We start from the raw sequence: 19,304 nt of genomic DNA on the forward strand, positions 1-19,304 counted from the left end.
CCTAACATCATCTAATCAATGGGAGCGGTGGGTGAACGGGGGTTGGTATCCCTTTCTGAAGGTAGATTACATTGGCATCTTTATTCAATCAGATAACTCCTCAAAAGCACAGGCAACCAAAAAAAAAAAAAAATAGACAAATGGGACAACTCCAGACCGCACAATTTCCACACATCAAAAACAAAACAAAACAAAACAAAAAGAGTGAAAAGGCAACCTGTAGAATGGGAGAAAATAATTACAAGTCATGTATCTGATAAAGGGGTTAATATCTAGGATAGAAAAGGAACTTCTCAACAAAACAGCTTCTTCATTCAGCAGAAAACATGCCAATTTCCTCCAGAAGGGAATGACTTGAGTTTCCCAATTCTGGTTTGAAAAATCCCAGAGAAGCTCTACTGGGCCCAACTCAGGTGTTTATTCTGAACCACTTCAAATGCTCAATATGAGGGACAACCGGGTGGCACAGTTGGCTAAGCATCTGACTGTTGATTTCGGCTCAGGTCATGATCTCGGGGTCATGAGATCGACCCCAAGTCCAGCTCTAGGCTGAGCAGGGAGACTGCTTAAGATTCTCTCGGTCCCTCTCCCTCTGCCCGACCCCCACCTGTTCACCCCCCCCCATGAGGCATGTGTGCTCGCTTTCTAAAAAAAAAAAATTGAAAAAAGCTCAATATGAGGAGAATACTTAAGTAAATTATGAGAAACCTGTATAGTGGAATATTATACAGCCATCGAGGTTACGTTTATGATGGATTTTTAAAAAGTGAGATGGAAAATACATGTTACAATCAGAACGTTAATTAACTTCACAGTAAAATCTCAACTGTAAGAGGACAGATTAGAATGAAATATACCAAAATGTTTAGAAGTTCTTGCTTCTGGGGTGTGCTGCTTTCACCCTCTTCGTTTTTTCCGTATACTATTTTTTTCTACAAAAGCTTATATAACTTTGAAAAGAAGGGAAAAAATGTGAAAACTCTGTCACTGTCTGGGCTGTTGTTAATAGCCTCCATCTGGACTTCCAGACGCCAAAACATCTTTCACACAGCTGCAAAAAATTATCTCACTGAAACTCAGGTCCAGTCATGGAACACCCCTATTTTAAAATCGTATTTGGGGGCACCTGGGTGGCTCAGTTGTTTAAGCAACTGCCTTCAGCTCAGGTCATGATCCTGGAGTCCCGGGAGCAAGTCCCACATCTGGGCTCCCTGCTCAACGGTGAGTCTGCTTCTCCCTCTGACCCTCCCCCATCTCGTGCTCGCTCTCTCTCAAATAAATAAAATCTTTAAAAAAAATAAAAATAAATAAAAAATAAATAAAATCATATTTGGTTTCTCACAACCAACCCAGTAAAATCCAGGCTGCAAGATCCTTCAACGAAGCCCTGTCTACCCACCCAGTTTGCTCTTCCACCGTAGTCACACCAGACACTTCATACGCTCGCACCTCAATCATTCACGATTCCCCAAACACACTCTGCACACGTTTTTATTCTTCTGCACTGCTGTTTATTCCACCCAGCAAGCACTATAAAATTGTCTTCTCCTCTATTACCACCATTGAAATCCTTGAGTCTTTTAGGGGTGACCCAGTAGGGCAGCTCAAATCTTTATATATTCCTACCTTAAGAACAATTTTCATCTACCCAGGAAGGTCACTTACTTTGTCCAAATATGAAGCCTCAGGAGGCATAAGGGTAGAAAAGGGAACTCATCTGCTCAATGAGATCAGTGGAATCCACTGATTCAACTCTGAACCAATGCTGGTGACCATGGCCCAGCCAGACAACTTTTACCTTCCTTCTTACCAGGCTTCTTCCTTCAACCTTCTATCGCAGTTATCCAAACAATTATACCTTTAAGATGCTAGTAGTGTGCCTGCACAGAGCAAGCAAATGGCAAAATGTTGGCTGCCACTTTTGTTATTCATATCAACAGGGCTTCCTAATTAATATACAAAGGGCTTCCAAAGTTCCAGAACTCCAGTTATTATAATTCATTACCCTCTGTCCCACACCAGTTTGTGAACTTAGAGGCAGGCTAGCTCCAGGATATAGATGCTGGTTCAGTGGCAGGTGTACCATCCTCCCTTGCAATCATCCTCTCTATTGAACTGCAGTCCCATTACATCCCTTTCCATTTGCAACTGTAGTCTGCTATGTCTTCAAAATGTGCCTAGGCATTGGAAAGATTTTGTTCCCAAAGGTTTTAGGTCGTGAATACCTTTTTTCTTTCCTTAAAAATTTTTTTGCTACATTTCTTGGAATGTGATCATTGTGTTTCTTTTTTCAAAGTTGCTGATCAGTAGCTTACAGCATAATAATAAGCATGAAGCATTTATAGTGTGTCAGGCACACATAATTTATGTTTTACATATATTTATTTCATTTCAAACTCATAAATTTCCCCTGCTTTACATGATCAGATACTGAGGCTTGGAGATACTGAGCGATTTACCCAGTGTGGAGAAGTGGCAACTTAGCCAGTGTGGCGAAGTCAGAACGGAAATCTAAGTCCATCTAAAGCCCACCTTCTCGAACATTACAGCATTACACCAAGCCACAGGGCTTAAGGGTGTAAGGAGAGTATCGCCTTCAATATTCAAGACATCTTGGGCCAGAGAGGCTGGGTCTACCGAGCATTCAAAATAGATCAAATACTGTACGCCCTGAAGATTTCAACAACCCTCTTTGGCATAATTACTTATTCTTAAGGTGTGATATTTTTGCACCTCTCTACAATAGCTTATAGCACTGGCTTTCCTTGGGTTATTATATTTAGTTGTGTGCATCTTTCTCAAGAGCAGGGATCTTGTCTTACGCGCCTCTTCATTCCATTCTCTGCGTAGCAGTCTTGCATACAGTAATAACTCATGCTTGCTATTGATTCGGAGATAAAGTAAATGAAGTATCATGGAGATGCATTTGCTTTATTAACTTATTAATAAATGATGCGCTACTGCATAAACTCCGAAACAACTAAACAAGCAGAAAGTTGGAAAATACTAAATTCACAAATATTCTTTGCCTCTAGTAAATCACTAGAAAACAGCTCAGGACTATGTTTCACCCTCCATTCCCAGAGCGTTGCTACGGGGGAGAGAAAAGTGACTGAAGAGAGAGGGCAGACATCCCTGGCATATAGTCGGGTACTCAGTAGAATACTTTTTAAGTAAAAGAACACTGCCAGCCCGGAGCTTTTAGGTTCCAGGTTTGTCAGACGTGTCACCTTGTTCTCTCGCGTAGAGGATGAGGCATTGAGCGAGACTTGAAAAGGAACGCTGAGAACTACATTTCCCATGATGCCCCTCTTCTGCACGCAACGCAGCCTGCGACGTCGCTCCCATGGCAACCCAAGAACCCGCACAATCCTGCAGGTCTCGGAGTTCGCTGGCGTCCTGATTTTAAGCTGACCCCAAACGCTGAGACCGCTACGCTGGGGCGGTCGAGCTACGATGCTCAGGTATCCCCGCAGCCTTGCTTGCCCCTGGCTTACGCTCCCCTCGAGAGTCTGGCTTTCCCCTCTTTCCAGCCCCAGCTTGGAAGGGGCGGGGGAGGGAGGGCCGCTGGGGGTATATTTAGGGAGGGAGCCCAGGTGGGACCTGCCCGTGGAAGCAAATTCTGGCTCTTTTCTGCTTGCAACCCCTGCGTGGATGGTCCGGGATCCCTAGGAACTACCCTTGAGCATATGGATTCGGCCACAGGCAAGTAGAAAAGCTCCCCAGGTAGGAAAGTAAGATTCTGAAAGATCATTAAACTCCAACCATTTACTTAGTAAACATTTTTTGCAGGCCAAGGAATGTTCTAGAAGCAGGGGTTGAGGCAGCGAATTAGACCACAAAGCCGCCACCTCAGAGTTCTCTGCATCTCCCCTCCTAGGGGTTCAGGACAACAATAAATAAAGGAAACTTGGGAAAGCTATGTGAAAAGTGTAAGATGGAGTTTGGGAGGGGGGTGGGCGTAAAATATATTTTAGCTCTTCAGTTCTGTGATGTCAATTTTAATTTGCTGCTCTCAAGATCACACCTAACCTTCTCTGAACAACTTATAAGGAGGCCAGGGAGAAAGAGGGGTTCTGTAGTCCATCACAGAGCAGGATAAATCTGTTTTTCTCACCCTGTGGATCATGGCCTGATCTCTGTTGAGTTTATGAACCTTAATGTGAAAAGTCGTCAGCTTCCTTCCCGTCGGGGGATGATTGGTTACAGTTTTAAAGTCATGGTTATAGTTAACAAATTTCCACCAGGGGCACCTCCTGCTCTCCTCTCTGCTAGGAGTTTGGAAAGCAGATAATCACATTTTGAAAGAATGGTGTGTAAATATAGAGCAGACAGACCTGGACTGAGTTCCTGGGGGTTCACCTGTGAAATAAATGCATACATTTTAGTGCAAACATTTAGGGACACCTCTTTTTTTAATGTTTTATTATATTATGTTAGTCACCGTACAGTACATCCCTGGTTTCTATCCCACTCCCCCACCCCCCTCCCCTCTGAAGCCCTCAGTTTGTTTCTCATAGTCCATAGTCTCTCATGCTTCATTCCCCCTTCTGATTACCCCTGTAGGGACACCTCTAATGGTCTTTATAGCCTCTTTCTTCATCCCTTTTCTTGAATAATAATTATGAAAAGCTCTCAATAATTTTAGATAATTATATTAGGTCAAGGCCTAAATGAAATGAATTATCACATTTTAACAATCATGACAGTCTTAAAAGGTTGGTATTCTTCTTTATTGGCATTTTAGAGATGAAGAAACAGAAATGAGCCTAGGGAAGAGCACAGCAGCTTACATATATTAGGTGCTCAATAAATATTTGTTGAATTAATAAAGGAATGAAAAATCCAGAGAGGTTGGGGTAATTTGCCCAAGTTTGGTATATGTAGAAAGTAGTGATTCAGGCTTAGGACACATCAAATCTTGTCTGTATTTTTTTAGTTCAATACTCCAGTTTTCATTTGGGCTTTAATTTAAAAAGATATAATCTTATTGTGAAAAAATACATATGTTTGTAGAGAGATGAGTGGAAATTTCAAAATGTGATTTTAGATGATTTTTTTCTTTCATTATATTTTATATATTAAAACAGGGAATCTTGAGCAAGAAATATAATTTAAAAACAAAAACAAAGAACAATTTCAGAAAACAAAGATTGTTTGGTATGCTGGTTTTGCATGCTCCCCATTTTCCTAGATGTTCGTGGTTTTTAAGTTGTAGATTTCCAGAATTCTTTGTACATTCGTGTACATGTCTGAGAAACTAACACATACAGCTTTCAGCCTTGGATGGAAGTCCCAAAATAAGGCAACCTCAAATCCTAGTGACAGTGGCTCTGCTTATCATTTTCAGCTTTCTTCTATGAACCAGGACAAAGAAAATGATTTATCCTAAGTTTTTTCAGCTTATTGCCCCCCAGGAAATAATGTTGATTTGTTTAATGAATTTAACTGAAATAAAATTTCTCTGAGCTTGAAATAAATATTGGAAAGGATTCCCTTTGATTCTCTCAATTTGGTTTTTCTGCCTCTCCTAGTGAAACTCTCTGGGAAATTGCAAAAGCCGAAGTGGAAAACCGTGGAATTAGTGGAGGTGAAGGTGATGGACTTGAAATTGGAGAAAAATCTGTTTTCTTCATTGGCAGTAAAAATGGGGTAATGCATTTTTTCCCTACTTTTTTGTCCCCAAGTATTATGATGACTTAACAACCAGTGGTAAAATTCATTGTATTCCTTTGGTAAAAATTTGGATACTTCAACTCTTTAGCCAGATAACCAGTCTCTGGCCTGCTGGTTACCTTGGAGCTGGTTGTGCCTTGTATGAGGGTGGCCTGCGCATGGGTGAGTGGGGACTAAATTCTAGCCTGGGCACCACTTTTGTCAGGTGGTGTGCTCCGACCTGGGCCACAGCAGCCGCGAGGAAGGAGCACTTGTTTCAAATGAGACGACCCGGCAGAGGAGTCCTCCTTCCCCAAAGCACCGTAGATGCTAATCCGATGGCCGTAGTTCTGGTAACTTGTACGACTGAAACAAGCATGTAGATAACAGAAACATGAACCGGATAGAGTATGATACGTTTACCCTTCACTTAACTAGAGTCACAGAAGCTGAAGGAAACCTGGAGATACTCTCGTCTTCTAGTCTGGGGTCCAGGGAGGTATGTGTTAGGGCCAGCGAGCTCTAGAAATGTGTGCAGAATTGTGTGTGATTGTGTATCAGTGTGTTTTTATGGGAAATTAAGTTCTCCCAGCATTGTAGCACCTTCAAAAAGGTTACGTAAGAGCCACTGCAAACAGTGATTGTATAGTTTAGGTTTGACTGTCTCTAGCAATGGGGGCGTTGTCTTCCACAAGGCAGCCTGGTTCCACTTTCCTTAATTTCTAGTTAACAAGAAAACCTGAGTTTCATTGTAACTTCCAATGCTCCTAATTCTGACCTGTAAAACTAATCAAATACGTGGTATTCCTAATTCCAAGATCCCAATTCTGACTTGAAACAGTATAGGGATAAATCTGATTTTTCTTCTGCTTTTTAAATCTTCAAATCTTTTTAAATTGCCCTGTGAATAATTAACGGCAACCACTTTATCTCCCTGAGTCTGTTTCAGCTTTAGTATCTTCATTTCTTTCGGTCATGCCCTCTGTATCATGGATTCCGTATCAGTCATGGATTTTCTGTCATGATTTTAGTAACTCTCACTGGAATTATAGTAATGTGTAATTCTCAGGTGGGAACAGAACTTTGGAGGTTTTGCTGAACTGCAGTAGACCAGAAGAAGGTCTACCAGCTTCTCTTTTTCCAGATGCTGTGCTCCTGTTTTTGTATAAAAAAATCTAGTAATCGCATAACCCTGTTCACTGATGTCGAGCTTGAGATCTTTTTCATATATGCTGTTTTGTCTTTAATTTTCTTAGATCGGGCCCTTTGTTACAGTCTGTTTGTATTTTTAATTACTTTTATTAAAGTTATTCGCATACATGGTTTAAAAGTGGATAAAGTACATTACCAGACTTCTCCACATTGTTCAGGCCTCTCCTTAAAGCAGCCTTTTTAATATCTTTTACTGTGTTTTTTAAAATAATTTACTTCTTTATTTATGAAATAGCTTATAGGCTGTTTTTAAACTTAAAATGTTAGACATTACCTGTTGAATTTTTGATAATAGAAGAGAAGTTAGTTCTAGCTCTTTTTTTAATGGTTTATTTTTAAGTAGCCTCTGCACCTAACGTGGGGCTCAGACTTACACCCCGGAGATCAGGAGTTGCATGCTCTGCTGACTGGGCCAGCCAGGTGCCCCTAGTTCTGTTTCTTTTAAATGCTCATTTCTAGCCCTCGTCTGCAACATGGTGGTTGTTATAATTTGGGGCTAAGTCGATATTCAGTGTTAATTTATTATTTCTAAAATTTGTTTGCCGCTGAGCCAAATGGATTACTTTCTTTTTCATTCCTTCTTTTTTTTTTTTTTAAGATTTTATTTATTTGACAGAGAGCACAAGCAGGGGGAGCAGCAGAAGGAAAGAGAGAAGTAGGCTCTCTGCTGAGCAGGGAGCCCGGTGCAGGGCTCAATCCCAGGACCCTGGGATCATGACCTGAGCCTGAAGGTAGACTCTTCACCAACTGAGCCACCCAGGCGCCTCTCTTTTTTTTTTTTTTTTTTTTAAANATTTTGTTTATTTGAGAGAGAGAGAGGACCGTGGAGAGGGTCCTGGAGAGAGCATCCCAGGACCCTGAAACCATGACCCAAGCTGAAGTTAGACACTTAACTGACTACGCCACCTGGGTGCCCCTCTTTCTTTTTTTTTTATGATTTTATTTATTAGAGTGCATGTGCACAGTCAGCGGGGACGGGCAGAGGGAGAGGGAGACAGAAAATTTCAGTCAGACTCCACCCCTAGCACGGAGCCCGACTTGGGGCTCTGTCTCATGATCGCGAAACCCTGGCCTGAGCCAAAGTCGAGAGCTGGATGCTCAACCACCGGAGCCACCAAGGTGCCCCTGCTTCCCTTTTCTTGAATAACTTTTTTGGAAGTTTAAAAAGGCTGTGTTTTTTTGTTTGCTTTTATGTGTACCTTAGTTTTTATACGCATTAGCTATTTGTTGCTGCTTAAAAAATCACTCTAAAAACATAGCAGCTTTAAAACAGCAAACATTATCTCACCTAGTTTGTGAGGGCCAGGAATCTGAGAGCAGCTTAGTTACGTGGTTCTGGCTCAGGGTCTTTCACAAAGTTGTAGTCAAGCTGTCATCTGGGACTGAAGTCATTTCACAGCTCAGCTAAACTGGAGAGTGGGTTTCCAAGCTTGTTGACATGGTTGCTGGCAAGAGGCCTCCGTTCCTTGATGACCGTTGGCCAGGCTTCAGTTCTTCACATATACGCCTCTCCATAGGGCTGCTTACAACGTGGCAGCTCACTTCCCCCAGAGCAAGAGATCCAAAAGAGGGCGGGCGCCTTGGAGAGAAGCTGCAGACTTTTATAACCTCATCTGGGAAGTGACATGCCATCACTTCTGCCATAAGCTATTGATCACAAAGACCACCTCTGGTACAATGTGAGGGACCACACCTGGGTGTGAAGACCAGCAAGCGGGATCACCCAGGACCATCCTTGAAGCTGGCTCCCCAGCTACGTATTGCTAATTCTTTCCACAGTCCCCACCAGGCATTCGATATAATCTTCATCTAGGCAGTTCTATCAGATCATCTGAAAGTTCCCCCCTCCAGCCAGAGTCCTGCCACCTCTTAACCCCCTGTGCTTGTCTGTACCATGGTTCACAGGAGCAACTGCATCGTTACCATCCTTCCCCAGCGTCTTCGGAATTCCCTTTGGCTCTTTCTTTCTTTCTTTTTTTTTTATTTGACAGAGATCGAGACAGCCAGTGAGAGAGGGAACACAAGCAGGGGGAGTGGGAGAGGAAGAAGCAGGCTCCCAGCAGAGGAGCCTGATGTGGGGCTCGATCCCATAACGCCGGGGTCACGCCCTGAGCCGAAGGCAGACGCTCAACGACTGCGCCACCCAGGCGCCCCTCTTTGGCTCTTTCTTGAGTTGGAACTTGTTTCCTGGATCCTGTGTCTTCCCTGTTCTTGGTTTACTCACTTATCTTGATGGAGCACATTCTTTTGTAGTTTCCTGGGAAAGCATTACATAGGAAGTAGAATTTATGAGACCCTGCATGTCTAAAAATTCCTTTATTTTCCCCCACTCTGGGGAATGTTTATCTGGTATAGAATCCTGCATTAGAGTGAGTCATTTAACCTCTCTCTGACCCTAGTTTCTGTCTGAGTCTGGATTGTTTCCTTTAGAAGTGACAGAAAACTGAATTCAAACTGATGTAGGCACTTTTTTGAATAGTTGATATCCTCTTCACTATTACACTTTATCTGTATCTGTATTCCTCTAGCGATGTGTGCATGAGATATCATATATTAATTCTTTTCATACGGCCAGGCAATAGTCTAATTACCATCACAACATTACATCTGTTCTGCTCTGTATTTTTATCCAAATGCATTCTTCGTGCATGTTTGTAAATTTCCATATAAATACACAAAGTGTGCCATATTTTTCTCTCCCCCTCTCTCTTTATTCCTTTACACCAATATATTGTACTCATAAGTCTCATGCCACAAGTTTCGGTAATTCATACGAGGTCGTTTTACTTCTCTGTGACAATACTGCACTTACTATTCCCTGCACTGTTGCGTATCTGTCGCTCTAAATATTCTTTCCAGGCCTTGTCTCAGCTGTTTTCTCTTGTGAATTACTTGGACCCTCTTCCGTTATTGTCTTAGAATTTTTCTTAATGTGATACCTAAATGACATCTCAGTTTATTCAGACTTTTTTCTCTCATTCTCTCCACTCTCATTTAGTTTGTCAAGTCTCTAGGCATGGTCTTATCCTCTTGACATAGGTTTCCTCTCTTATCAAGTGATAAATCATTCCAGTATCTTAGGGTATGGGCCAGAAAACTTAGTCATTGACGAGCCTTTTACTTCCCAGAGCTTCCGTTCTCATCCCAGACCTCATCCTCTAGGTAGAAGAAAAGTGGGAAGGAAATGACTTGAGTTCTAAATTTTTCCCTTTCCACTTTTCCACAGTATATAATCTGGTTGTGAGAAGATGCTTCCCAGGGTTCCTAAAGAGATAGCAGATACTAGTTACACGTCTTCCACACACATCTTGCTCACGGCACCCTCTTCTACTGAGCTTGAAGATGACATCTAATCTGTAGCATTTCAGGAAGTTGTTGGAATGTGAGATAAAATTGGTTTGTCATCTCTGGCTCTAGTAATGTTATTTATCACCACAGTTAGAAGAGGTCAGCCAAAATCCACGGGTTGGTTTATGCACAGGTGTAGCATACCCTTCAGATCAGCAGAGAGCTGATTTCATGTGGAATACCACATTAGGTCACTTGAGGACTTAAGAATTGTGCGCCATAAGGAGGAAGTTAATGAAATAATTTTGGGGGTGCCTGGATGGCTCAGTCAGTTGAGCATCTGCCTTTGGCTCAAGTCATTCCAGGGTCCTGGGCTCGAGCCTCACATCAGGCTGTCTGCCCAGCAGGGATGCTGTCTGTCTGCCTCTCTCTCTCTTTCTCTCAAATAAATAAATAAATAAATAAATAAATGAAAAAGAAGTAATTTTGATTACCATTTGAACATTCTGACTGAAATATGTGATTGAAAAATAATCAGATGAAAGAATGTTAACATGAAATAAATCTTTTATTGTCCAATGTTATAACTATATTTAAAAAATAGTATTTAGACATTTTACTCAAATTCATGGTCATGGAGCCATTGAATTTGAAGTTGGTAAACTAACTTTGTACTTAGCTAACACCATATTTAGCAGGAATCAGAAAGTACTTATTGATCTAGGAAAAATTATATGATTAATCAAAATTTTTAAAAAACATGTTAACTTGTTTTTTATTTCATAATTTGAAAACATTCAGGTCTTCTTCATTTGAGTATAAAAGCCAGGGTTCATTTAAATAAGTAAGAAAAAATAAGTAAGTAAATATCTAAGCATCTAAGTTAATAAAGTCGGTCCCTTAATAATAATCTCATTTTGGATTCAGTTACTTTTAGGATTATTATTTAGGGAGTAATTGGATTATGTGGATGGTGTTTCGCAGGGTTATTTGCTACTGTGGAAAGCATGGGGAAAATATAGCAGCCCATCCCCGGGACCACTGATTGGTAGGAAGAGGCCTCTTCCCCACTCATTGTAAGTTTTTGTTTTATTTAGCCAAGGAGGCAAAAAGGTTTTGGTAGGGGCCATACAGAGCACGAACAGATGTGTCGTGTCTTCGTGCAGCTGTGCTTGACCCACAGCAGCTCTTGCCAGGAAGGCAGAACTGCTGGGGACACTGTCTGAAAAAGGCCAAGGCTTGCAGATCCAAGATGCTGGAATTTATGTGGCATCATAGTTCATTTCTATTTCGGCTTCCTGTTACTCTACTTTTGTGCTTCATGGTACCGTGTAAGGGCATGTTGACAAGGAAACTTTCTGGAACTACGCTCTGCATCAGGCGAGGCTCCATCTCTGCCAGGTGATGTCAGTGGCCAGGTAGCCAGAGCCGCCACTCTGACTTGGGCTGTGTCCCAAAAGCGCCCCCCCGCCAACAGCCAGACATCCACCATTGGGAGATATTATATAGAACATTAACATTATATTTATTGGGGGGAAATGTTATACAACCATAAAAGTGTTGTTAGTAATGAAAGGAAAGAATATAATGATTGAAAAAAGCAGGACAGAAATTTTATATATGGTATGATTGCAACTGTAAAAATGCAGAGATGAATAGCAGTATGTGTGAGAAAATTTTAGTCACCAAGTGTTTTTAATTTCTGTATTCTACAAAGTTTTTTTTTCTTATTGGCCCGCTTTTTAAAATCTGAACTTAATTGTTTAAATAAAATTTTCATAGGGATCACTTATATTTTAAAATATTAACCCAACTATAGTATATAAACATGTCATTTCATGAGTTTGTTGTTGTGAGGAAAGTGATTTTTGCATCGGGTACAGTACTTTTCCGATTTCCTACTTACTGCCATGTAGACACATACATGGATTTTTTAAAAAATGAGTAAATAACTAGTACTAGTCTTACGCACAAGTACATTTCTATTACAGAAAGTATTCTGTGTCAGAAGCTACTTCCGTGTCTTTAAGGTGGCTTCTCCCAGTAGCACTGATCACTGACTGACACCAGCACACAAATGCTCACACCTGGAACGTCCCACCAGCACCCCCACTAGTCACTCTTAAAAATAGTAGAATGTGGCATATTCAAGCTGGATGTTTCTTTATTTTCATTTATGTAAATCAAAACGAATTTTGCTCTTGAAGATTGGCCAACTCTCTTGACATAGGTAGAACTTTTGAGGATATTGTTCTGTAGAGTATCTGATTCTGTGCTTTATGCAGAACAATGTTTTGAAAAATAAAGAGAAGCAAGCAATTAATGCTTCTATTGTTCAGCTAATAGTAGTCAGCCTTTACCAAAGAAACGAACTGCCTCACCGCCTTCTCTCTCTCTCCCCCATACTTCTCTACATCCATCCAGTAGACATCTGTCGAACGCGTTCTGTGTGCCAGGCATCCGGCCCGACTCTGGGGAAACAAATGAAAGACATGTGTCCTGCTGAGCGGGAACTTAGGTGCTAGTACTCGTACGACATCGCGGGAGACCCGTGCTGTGGTGGAAACAAGGGCGCTTAACTCAGTCCGAGAGGCTGGAAGACTGGGAAAGCCTCCTTAAGAGAGGGTGATGTCCAGAGCTTGAAGAGCAGGAAGTAAGGAAAGACGTAATTCAGGGGGGAAGAGGGTCAAGTGGGTATTCTGCGGAGAGAATCAAGAAAAATGAAACCGTTGTATGAAACAGCTGTTACAACAAATGGGAGAGAGAACATACTAGACAAATGTGACAGGATTGCCCATCATTGCTGACTGCTGTTGTGATGATGGGGATTAAGAATTTAGGTGACACCATTCTGCACAGCATGTATAATTTTTCTCCGTCATCACTTGCTGGCATGGGTACATGCATGGAGGAGAAGGGAAGGTGATTGAGTTTAGCAGGATTGGTTTTTGCCAGGTGGGTGTAGTACAGAGCTAGAAAGCTTAGGGAGGGGGTGATCTTTGCAAGGATGATTGCAATGATAAACTATGGACTGTAAGATGGAAAAGGAGAGATGTGGAGTTAGGAGGGAGCTGATGGAGAAGGAGAAATGTTGATGGGTCAGTGGACTTTTGAGGCCTCTCACTAAGACCTAAAGAGTTGTTACTGTGGGGATTCCTGAAGAAGTAGTTGGAGAATGTGTTGTTTGTGTGTGTGATTTTGGAAGTAATATAGTTTCCAGTGGTGAAATGATTCAAGATGGAACCTTGGAAGTGATGTATGTCAGAAGTAGAGTGAAAGGAAGTCTCTGTGAGGAGGCAAAGGCACTGAGAAGTCAGCGCGGTAGGTGAGTTGCCCTTGCCTACGTGGGTGTGAAGTTAACAAGACTAATGACAGTAGCTGAGAGAGAAAGGGCGACTGTGAGCCAGAGGAGATGACAAACCATCACAGTAGACTGGTACAGGCCTCTAAGTCTTTTGCAAAAGGAGGGAAGTAGAATAATTATTTAAAGGTGGCAAGGGGCGGGGCACATGGGTGGCTCAGTCAGTTGGGTTATGGGATCGATCTCCTGTTAGTTCCGTGCCCCTCTGCCCACTCATGTTCATACTCCCTCTCTCTCTCTCTCTCTCTCTCTCTCTCTCTCTCTCTCAAATAAATAAATCTTTGGGAGAAAAAAAAAAAGGTGGCATTGGGGAGCAAGGAGAGCCCTGAAGTACATAGGGTGGTAGAAAAGAATAGCCTCCTTTAACAAGACTGCAGGGGGAGTGGTCCAGAGGCAGCCATATTTTAGGTAAGGCCTACAGGTGGAGAGAACATTCTGAAGTTGAGGTTACTGGGGAGTTTGCTAGTCATGGAAGTGGAGCTATAGAGTGGAAAGACTTTGGAAGAAGGGAAGGGATTTATTGTGCCAGATGAAGGGATGCATAGAGGATTGTGGAATTAGAGCTTCAGGGATAACGGGTCAGAGAAAAAGACTGGACTTCCGAAGTCACTGAGGTAACGGGAGGAAAGATAGTATTCATTTTGATAGTCTCTGAGTGAACTTGTGTTAGGTCAGTGGTTATTGAACCAAGAAAACTGGGAGTCTGTGCATCCACTCTCAGAGGGCAGTAGTTTACTAGTGATTTTTTAAAATTTGGATCATATTTTAATGATAGTCTAAAAGTTTATTTCAGTGCCCAGAGTTGAGTTTATTCGGAATTGCCACCAAGTAGTACTATACATTTACATGAAATTATAATCAAAATTTAAATCAACACTATAGAACCATGAGAATTTGAAAAAATTGGCTAATTATATCTTAAGATTCCTTGCAATTCATTCTGATTCTATGCATTCTTGTGCATAGAATACATTCGTTTTTAGGTAGTCTCCCCCTCTCTGCAAGGGGTATGTTCCGAGACCCCCGGTGGATATCTGAAACTGCAGATAGTACTGAACATGGTGTATACTATGTTTTTTCCTATACATACCCACCTATGATAAAACTTATAAGTTAGGCATAGTAAGAGATTAACAACAATAACTAAAAACAATTATAACAGTATGATACAAGTTATAATTCAAGTATAATACAAGTTGAACGTGCTCTTTCTCTCACTCAGAATATCTTACTGTACTGTGCTCACCCTTCTTGTGATAATGAGAGATGATAAAATGCCCACGTGGTGAGATGAAGTGAGGGAAATGACGTAGGCACCGCGACACAGCGTTAGGCTGCTGTGACCTGATGATGGATGTCGGAACGAGGGTCATCTGCTTCCGGACATCCACCGTGGGTAACAAACTGCGGAAAGCAAAATCGTGGAAAAGAGGAGACTGCTATACTGTAGTCGTCATTTATTTAAAACTTTTAAAATATACTACATGTGACACATGTTCAGTGTAGAAAAATTAGAAAATCCCAGTTTTTCTTTAAAAAAATAAATTACCAGGGCGCCTGGGTGGCTCCGTTGGTTAAGCATCTGCCTTTGGCTCAGGTCATGATCCTGGGGTCCTGCGATGGAGCCCCATGTCAGGCTGTCTGCTAAGCAGGGAGTCTGCTTCTCCCTCTGCCCCTGTTCATGCTCTTCCTGTCTCTCAAATAAGTAAATAAAATCTTTATAAATAAATAACCTGCAATCCATCACCTAGAAACATTCACCATTAGCTTAGTGATATCCCTCTGGATCTGTGTGTTTCTGTGCCTCTCTCTCAGTCTATTTATGTGTATGTATGTATATCTCAAAGAAGCAGGAAAAGATATTTTAAAAATTGAAAACAGGGTTGTGCTAATCTATTATAAATGTTTTACCATGTCAGTAAGTATGTTCCTGTATCATCATTCCTAATAGCTGCATGTTATTCCATTTAAGGATTGTCATAACTAATTTAGCCATTCCCCTATTTGGGGACGTTTAGGTGGCTTCTAATTTTTCACTTTGATGTAATACCTGCCAATAAACTTCCTTCAATAATTTACATTTTTGGTCCTATTTCAATTATTTATTTATGTTCCCCATTATTTAAAAAACTCATTCAATTTGATCATATCCCAGATATACTCTATTGTAATTTATTTGTGATCATCTCTTTTTGGTAAAATTAATTACAGGGTTTTAGGAAAAAACATATCTAGTCGAATGTTCTGTGTAATTGTCAGTCCAGGATTTTCTAGACTATTTTCCTTGGAACCCAAAGTCGTCTTCCACTAGAGCTTCCCCTGCTGCTCCTTGTGTGTCTGTTTTCTTGTAAGAGGTTTTTTTTTTAAGTTTTACTATTTAAAAAAAAAAAAATCAGTGATTAAGCCACTGAGCCAATCCCTAAGATGTGAGGTTAAGTTTCACGATTAGTGGCAGAGATGACCAGAACCTTTATTTTCCGACTCCTAACAAGAAACTTAGAATAAGTTCATTCTCTACAAATAAAACAACAAACAAAAAATACTCTAACCCAGTATCTGGTTTGCTTACTTTGAACATATTTGCAGCATGTCCTTTATTTGTATGTTATGTTTCTTCTTTATTTCCACTTCAACAATTGGAATTAAAACATTTTCGAAGACACTAATCATCTGCTTCACCAGTAATTAGCATTGATGAATAGAGGGAAAATTTCAGACAGCTGCCAAGTTGACCACTAAAGTGAGGTATGATTTGCTAGTATTTGTCATCTGCAGGACTTTGTAATTATAATAATAGCAGTGTAGTTACACTGTGATGGAAAGTTGACAGTTAACTTTTTCCACTTATCAAACTTAGGAACAATTCTGAAAGTTTGTAGTTTCCAGGTAATTTATCATTCAAGTGATTAAAAAGCTATTTTTGGCCACAATTATGAACAATAACAAAATTTTACATGTGGATGACATTAACACAGTATTCTTTCTTTTTTAATTTCCAGGGAAAGACTACTATTATTCTAAGGTGTCTTGACAGGTAAGTGTTACGTTAACCGTTAGACTACCTTTTCTGTTTATTCTGGTTGTACAAGGCAAGGTAGATTCTAAAGGACATATGGAAGGAGAACAATTTTGAGGCCCTAACAGTAACTTAATTCTTAGTGAATCCTTAGTGTGGCCTTTAAGATCTTCTTTAAGGACAAAAAACAACAGTAAGAAAAAAAAAATACACAAACACACACACGGGATTAGTGCTGAATTTTTCCTGTTTGGGGAAGAAATGAACATAACTGTGATACTACTTACCTGCTTTTTGGCTTTGCTACTCTGATATTTTACCTAGTCCATGATTATCTGAACATTACTTATAATCTTTAAATTGCTCATGGGAACATTTCTGAAGCACAGTGTTAGTCCTCAAACTGTACTTTTTACCAGTTGTTTTTTATACTTCCTAACCATCTATATGGCCATCAGATGAAGATTTGGGATTATGATCAGTGGACATTGCAGGAAACTGTAAAGGAAAGTCTTCAACTGATTTTGGAAGCTATCCCTTCATTCCAATACCTGTTTCTTATAACTTCTCCAGAAACATCAGCATAGATGGAATTTTGTCTCAAGGTCCCATTAAAGAAACATCATCCACTGGAAAAATACTATTAAAGAATTCAAATAATAGAATCCTGACTTTGTGTAATTCCTCTCACCAACAAAATCTTTTCTTAGAAGAACCATCCATAGTGACACCGGCATCATCTTTCCATCCCCAGGAATCTGGCTCTTTTTCGACCATACGTGTTTCTTTCTACAAATAATCATCTGACACAACGTCAGCTTGGATGAGATACAACACTGAACTGAATTTGGGTTCCTGGATAGTCTACTTAGAAAAAAAGACAGTTCTGCCTCTTATATGTTAAATATCAGAGCTTATAAATTTTGTCTTAAAAGTAGCATTTTGTTTCATAAAAGAAAATTAGTATCTTTTAGGAACTATAACCAAACATTTTACTATATATGTATCAAAAAAAGATACATGTAGGGATGATATGCAAAATATTTAATAAAGATAAATATGTAAATTGCAAACTTAAAAATGATTTCTCTTTGTTCTTCAAATTAAAGAAGATATATACCAATACTGTTCAGCCTTAAAAAGGAATAAAATTCTGACGCATGCTACCACATGGATGAACCTTGAGGCCATGATGCTGAGTGAAATAAGTCAGTCGCAAACAGACCAATACTGCGTGATTCCACTTCTGTGAGGTGTCTCAGAGCAGTCAGATTCGCAGAAACAGAAACTAGAATGGTGTTTGCCAGGGTCTGGAGGGAGGGGGGAAGTAGTTATTATTTAATGGGTGTAGAGTGACAGGTTTGCAGGATGAAGAAATTCTGGAGTTTGTGCGGCAGTGTGAATGTACGTACCATTACTGAACTGTATGCTTCAAAATGGTTAAGAAAATTTATGTTACATGTTTTTTACTACAATAAAAAATGAAATAAGTAGATATATACCATAAAATTGCTTACCAAGCAGTAGAAGACGCAGTGTAAATACCTCATCGATCATTTGTCCGTTTTTGGACTTGTCGATGTAATGTGTTCGTTTGTAGCCTCACTGGTTAAATGATGCCCATGTTTGAGCCATGAGTTACAATGGAGAATTACACTCAAGTCTTCCATTGGTGTCTCCAGTGAATGGATAATCATTAGATTCCCAGCTCCCCACGTCAGGGCCGAGCACACACCCGGTATCAGTGCTTCCCACGTGCCCTTAATGCCGAGAGCTGTGTCCTGACACCCCCCCTGTCCCCGCAGCCACACTGCCTTCTCCGCTCGCCCCGACAGCGCTGTGAGGGCTGCCCCCTCACACACGTGCCGTGGCGCGTCCCTGCAGCTGGGCCTAACGTCCTCGAAGGTGGTTTTGCAAAGGCTTACTTATTTTTTATATAAAGTTTTTACCCGTTTTACCTCAGTGCCATTCCACAAAGTAGCTTCTCCGCTAATAGAACAAGTTTTTAAAAGGAAACAAAAGTGAGCTGGGTAATGTGACAGCATAAGAAAAGCCGTGATGGTAATCCTGTCTGTCTGTATCGCGCAGGGATGAGCCTCCAAAACCAACCTTAGCTTTGGAGTATACATACGGAAGAAGAGCGAGAGGACATAATAGAGTGCGTGTCTTTGTAAGTGGTATTGCTGGGCCTGTGGGTGGAGAAGTAATGACGCCGACTTTGTTTTATAGTTTTGTCTGCTCTGTGATCAGTGAGCATATCCAGCTGTACACATCATAGCTGTGGGCTTTTAAACTTCCCATGCACCTCAGCAGATGCGGAGCCAACCCAAGCTGAAAATAATTTCGCCTTCTTGTTGGCTGTGCCTTAAAGTGCTAGAATAAGGTTCCTTTGTAATTTTTTGTATTTTGGACATATTTATATTAATTGTGTTAATGTGACTTTTTCTTCTTTCAAGTGGGAGTAATATCATTACATCCTGTCTCCCCAAAAAATCTGCTAAAAATATGAGTGTGACCTGTAGAATATTTCTGAAAATATACTATTCAAGATTCAAATTATTAGCATTTTGGGTGTGCCTGGGTGGCTCAGTGGTTAAGCATCTGCCTTCGGCTCAGGTCATGATCCCAGTGTCCTGGGATCGAGCCCCAGGTCTTGCTCCCCACTTGGTGGGGAGTCTCCTTCTCCCTCTGCCCCTGACCCTACTTGTGCTCTCTCTCTCTCTCCCTCTCTCTCAAATAAATAAAATCTTTAAAAAAAATTATTAGCATTCT

The 19,304-nt window shown here is 40.7% G+C and overlaps 1 protein-coding gene across 3 annotated transcripts in view; it reads left to right on the forward strand.

Moving 5' to 3' along the window:
* The first annotated feature begins 3,306 nt into the window (after positions 1-3,306).
* DYNC2LI1 (dynein cytoplasmic 2 light intermediate chain 1) overlaps positions 3,307-19,304 on the forward strand; it is a 39,499-nt gene continuing 23,501 nt past the window's right edge. For 2 of the 3 annotated variants that reach the window (XM_019809016.2, XM_019809086.2), the window contains exons 1-4: positions 3,307-3,464; positions 5,535-5,652; positions 16,516-16,550; positions 18,621-18,702. In XM_019809016.2, coding sequence (XP_019664575.1) covers positions 3,457-3,464; positions 5,535-5,652; positions 16,516-16,550; positions 18,621-18,702 — 243 coding nt within the window. In that variant the 5' untranslated portion in view covers positions 3,307-3,456. The remainder of the gene's footprint in view (positions 3,465-5,534; positions 5,653-16,515; positions 16,551-18,620; positions 18,703-19,304) is intronic. The other variant, XM_011235876.3, reaches the window with a different exon arrangement.

Source organism: Ailuropoda melanoleuca, chromosome 4 (assembly GCF_002007445.2).
Source record: "Ailuropoda melanoleuca isolate Jingjing chromosome 4, ASM200744v2, whole genome shotgun sequence".
Lineage (NCBI taxonomy): Eukaryota > Metazoa > Chordata > Mammalia > Carnivora > Ursidae > Ailuropoda > Ailuropoda melanoleuca.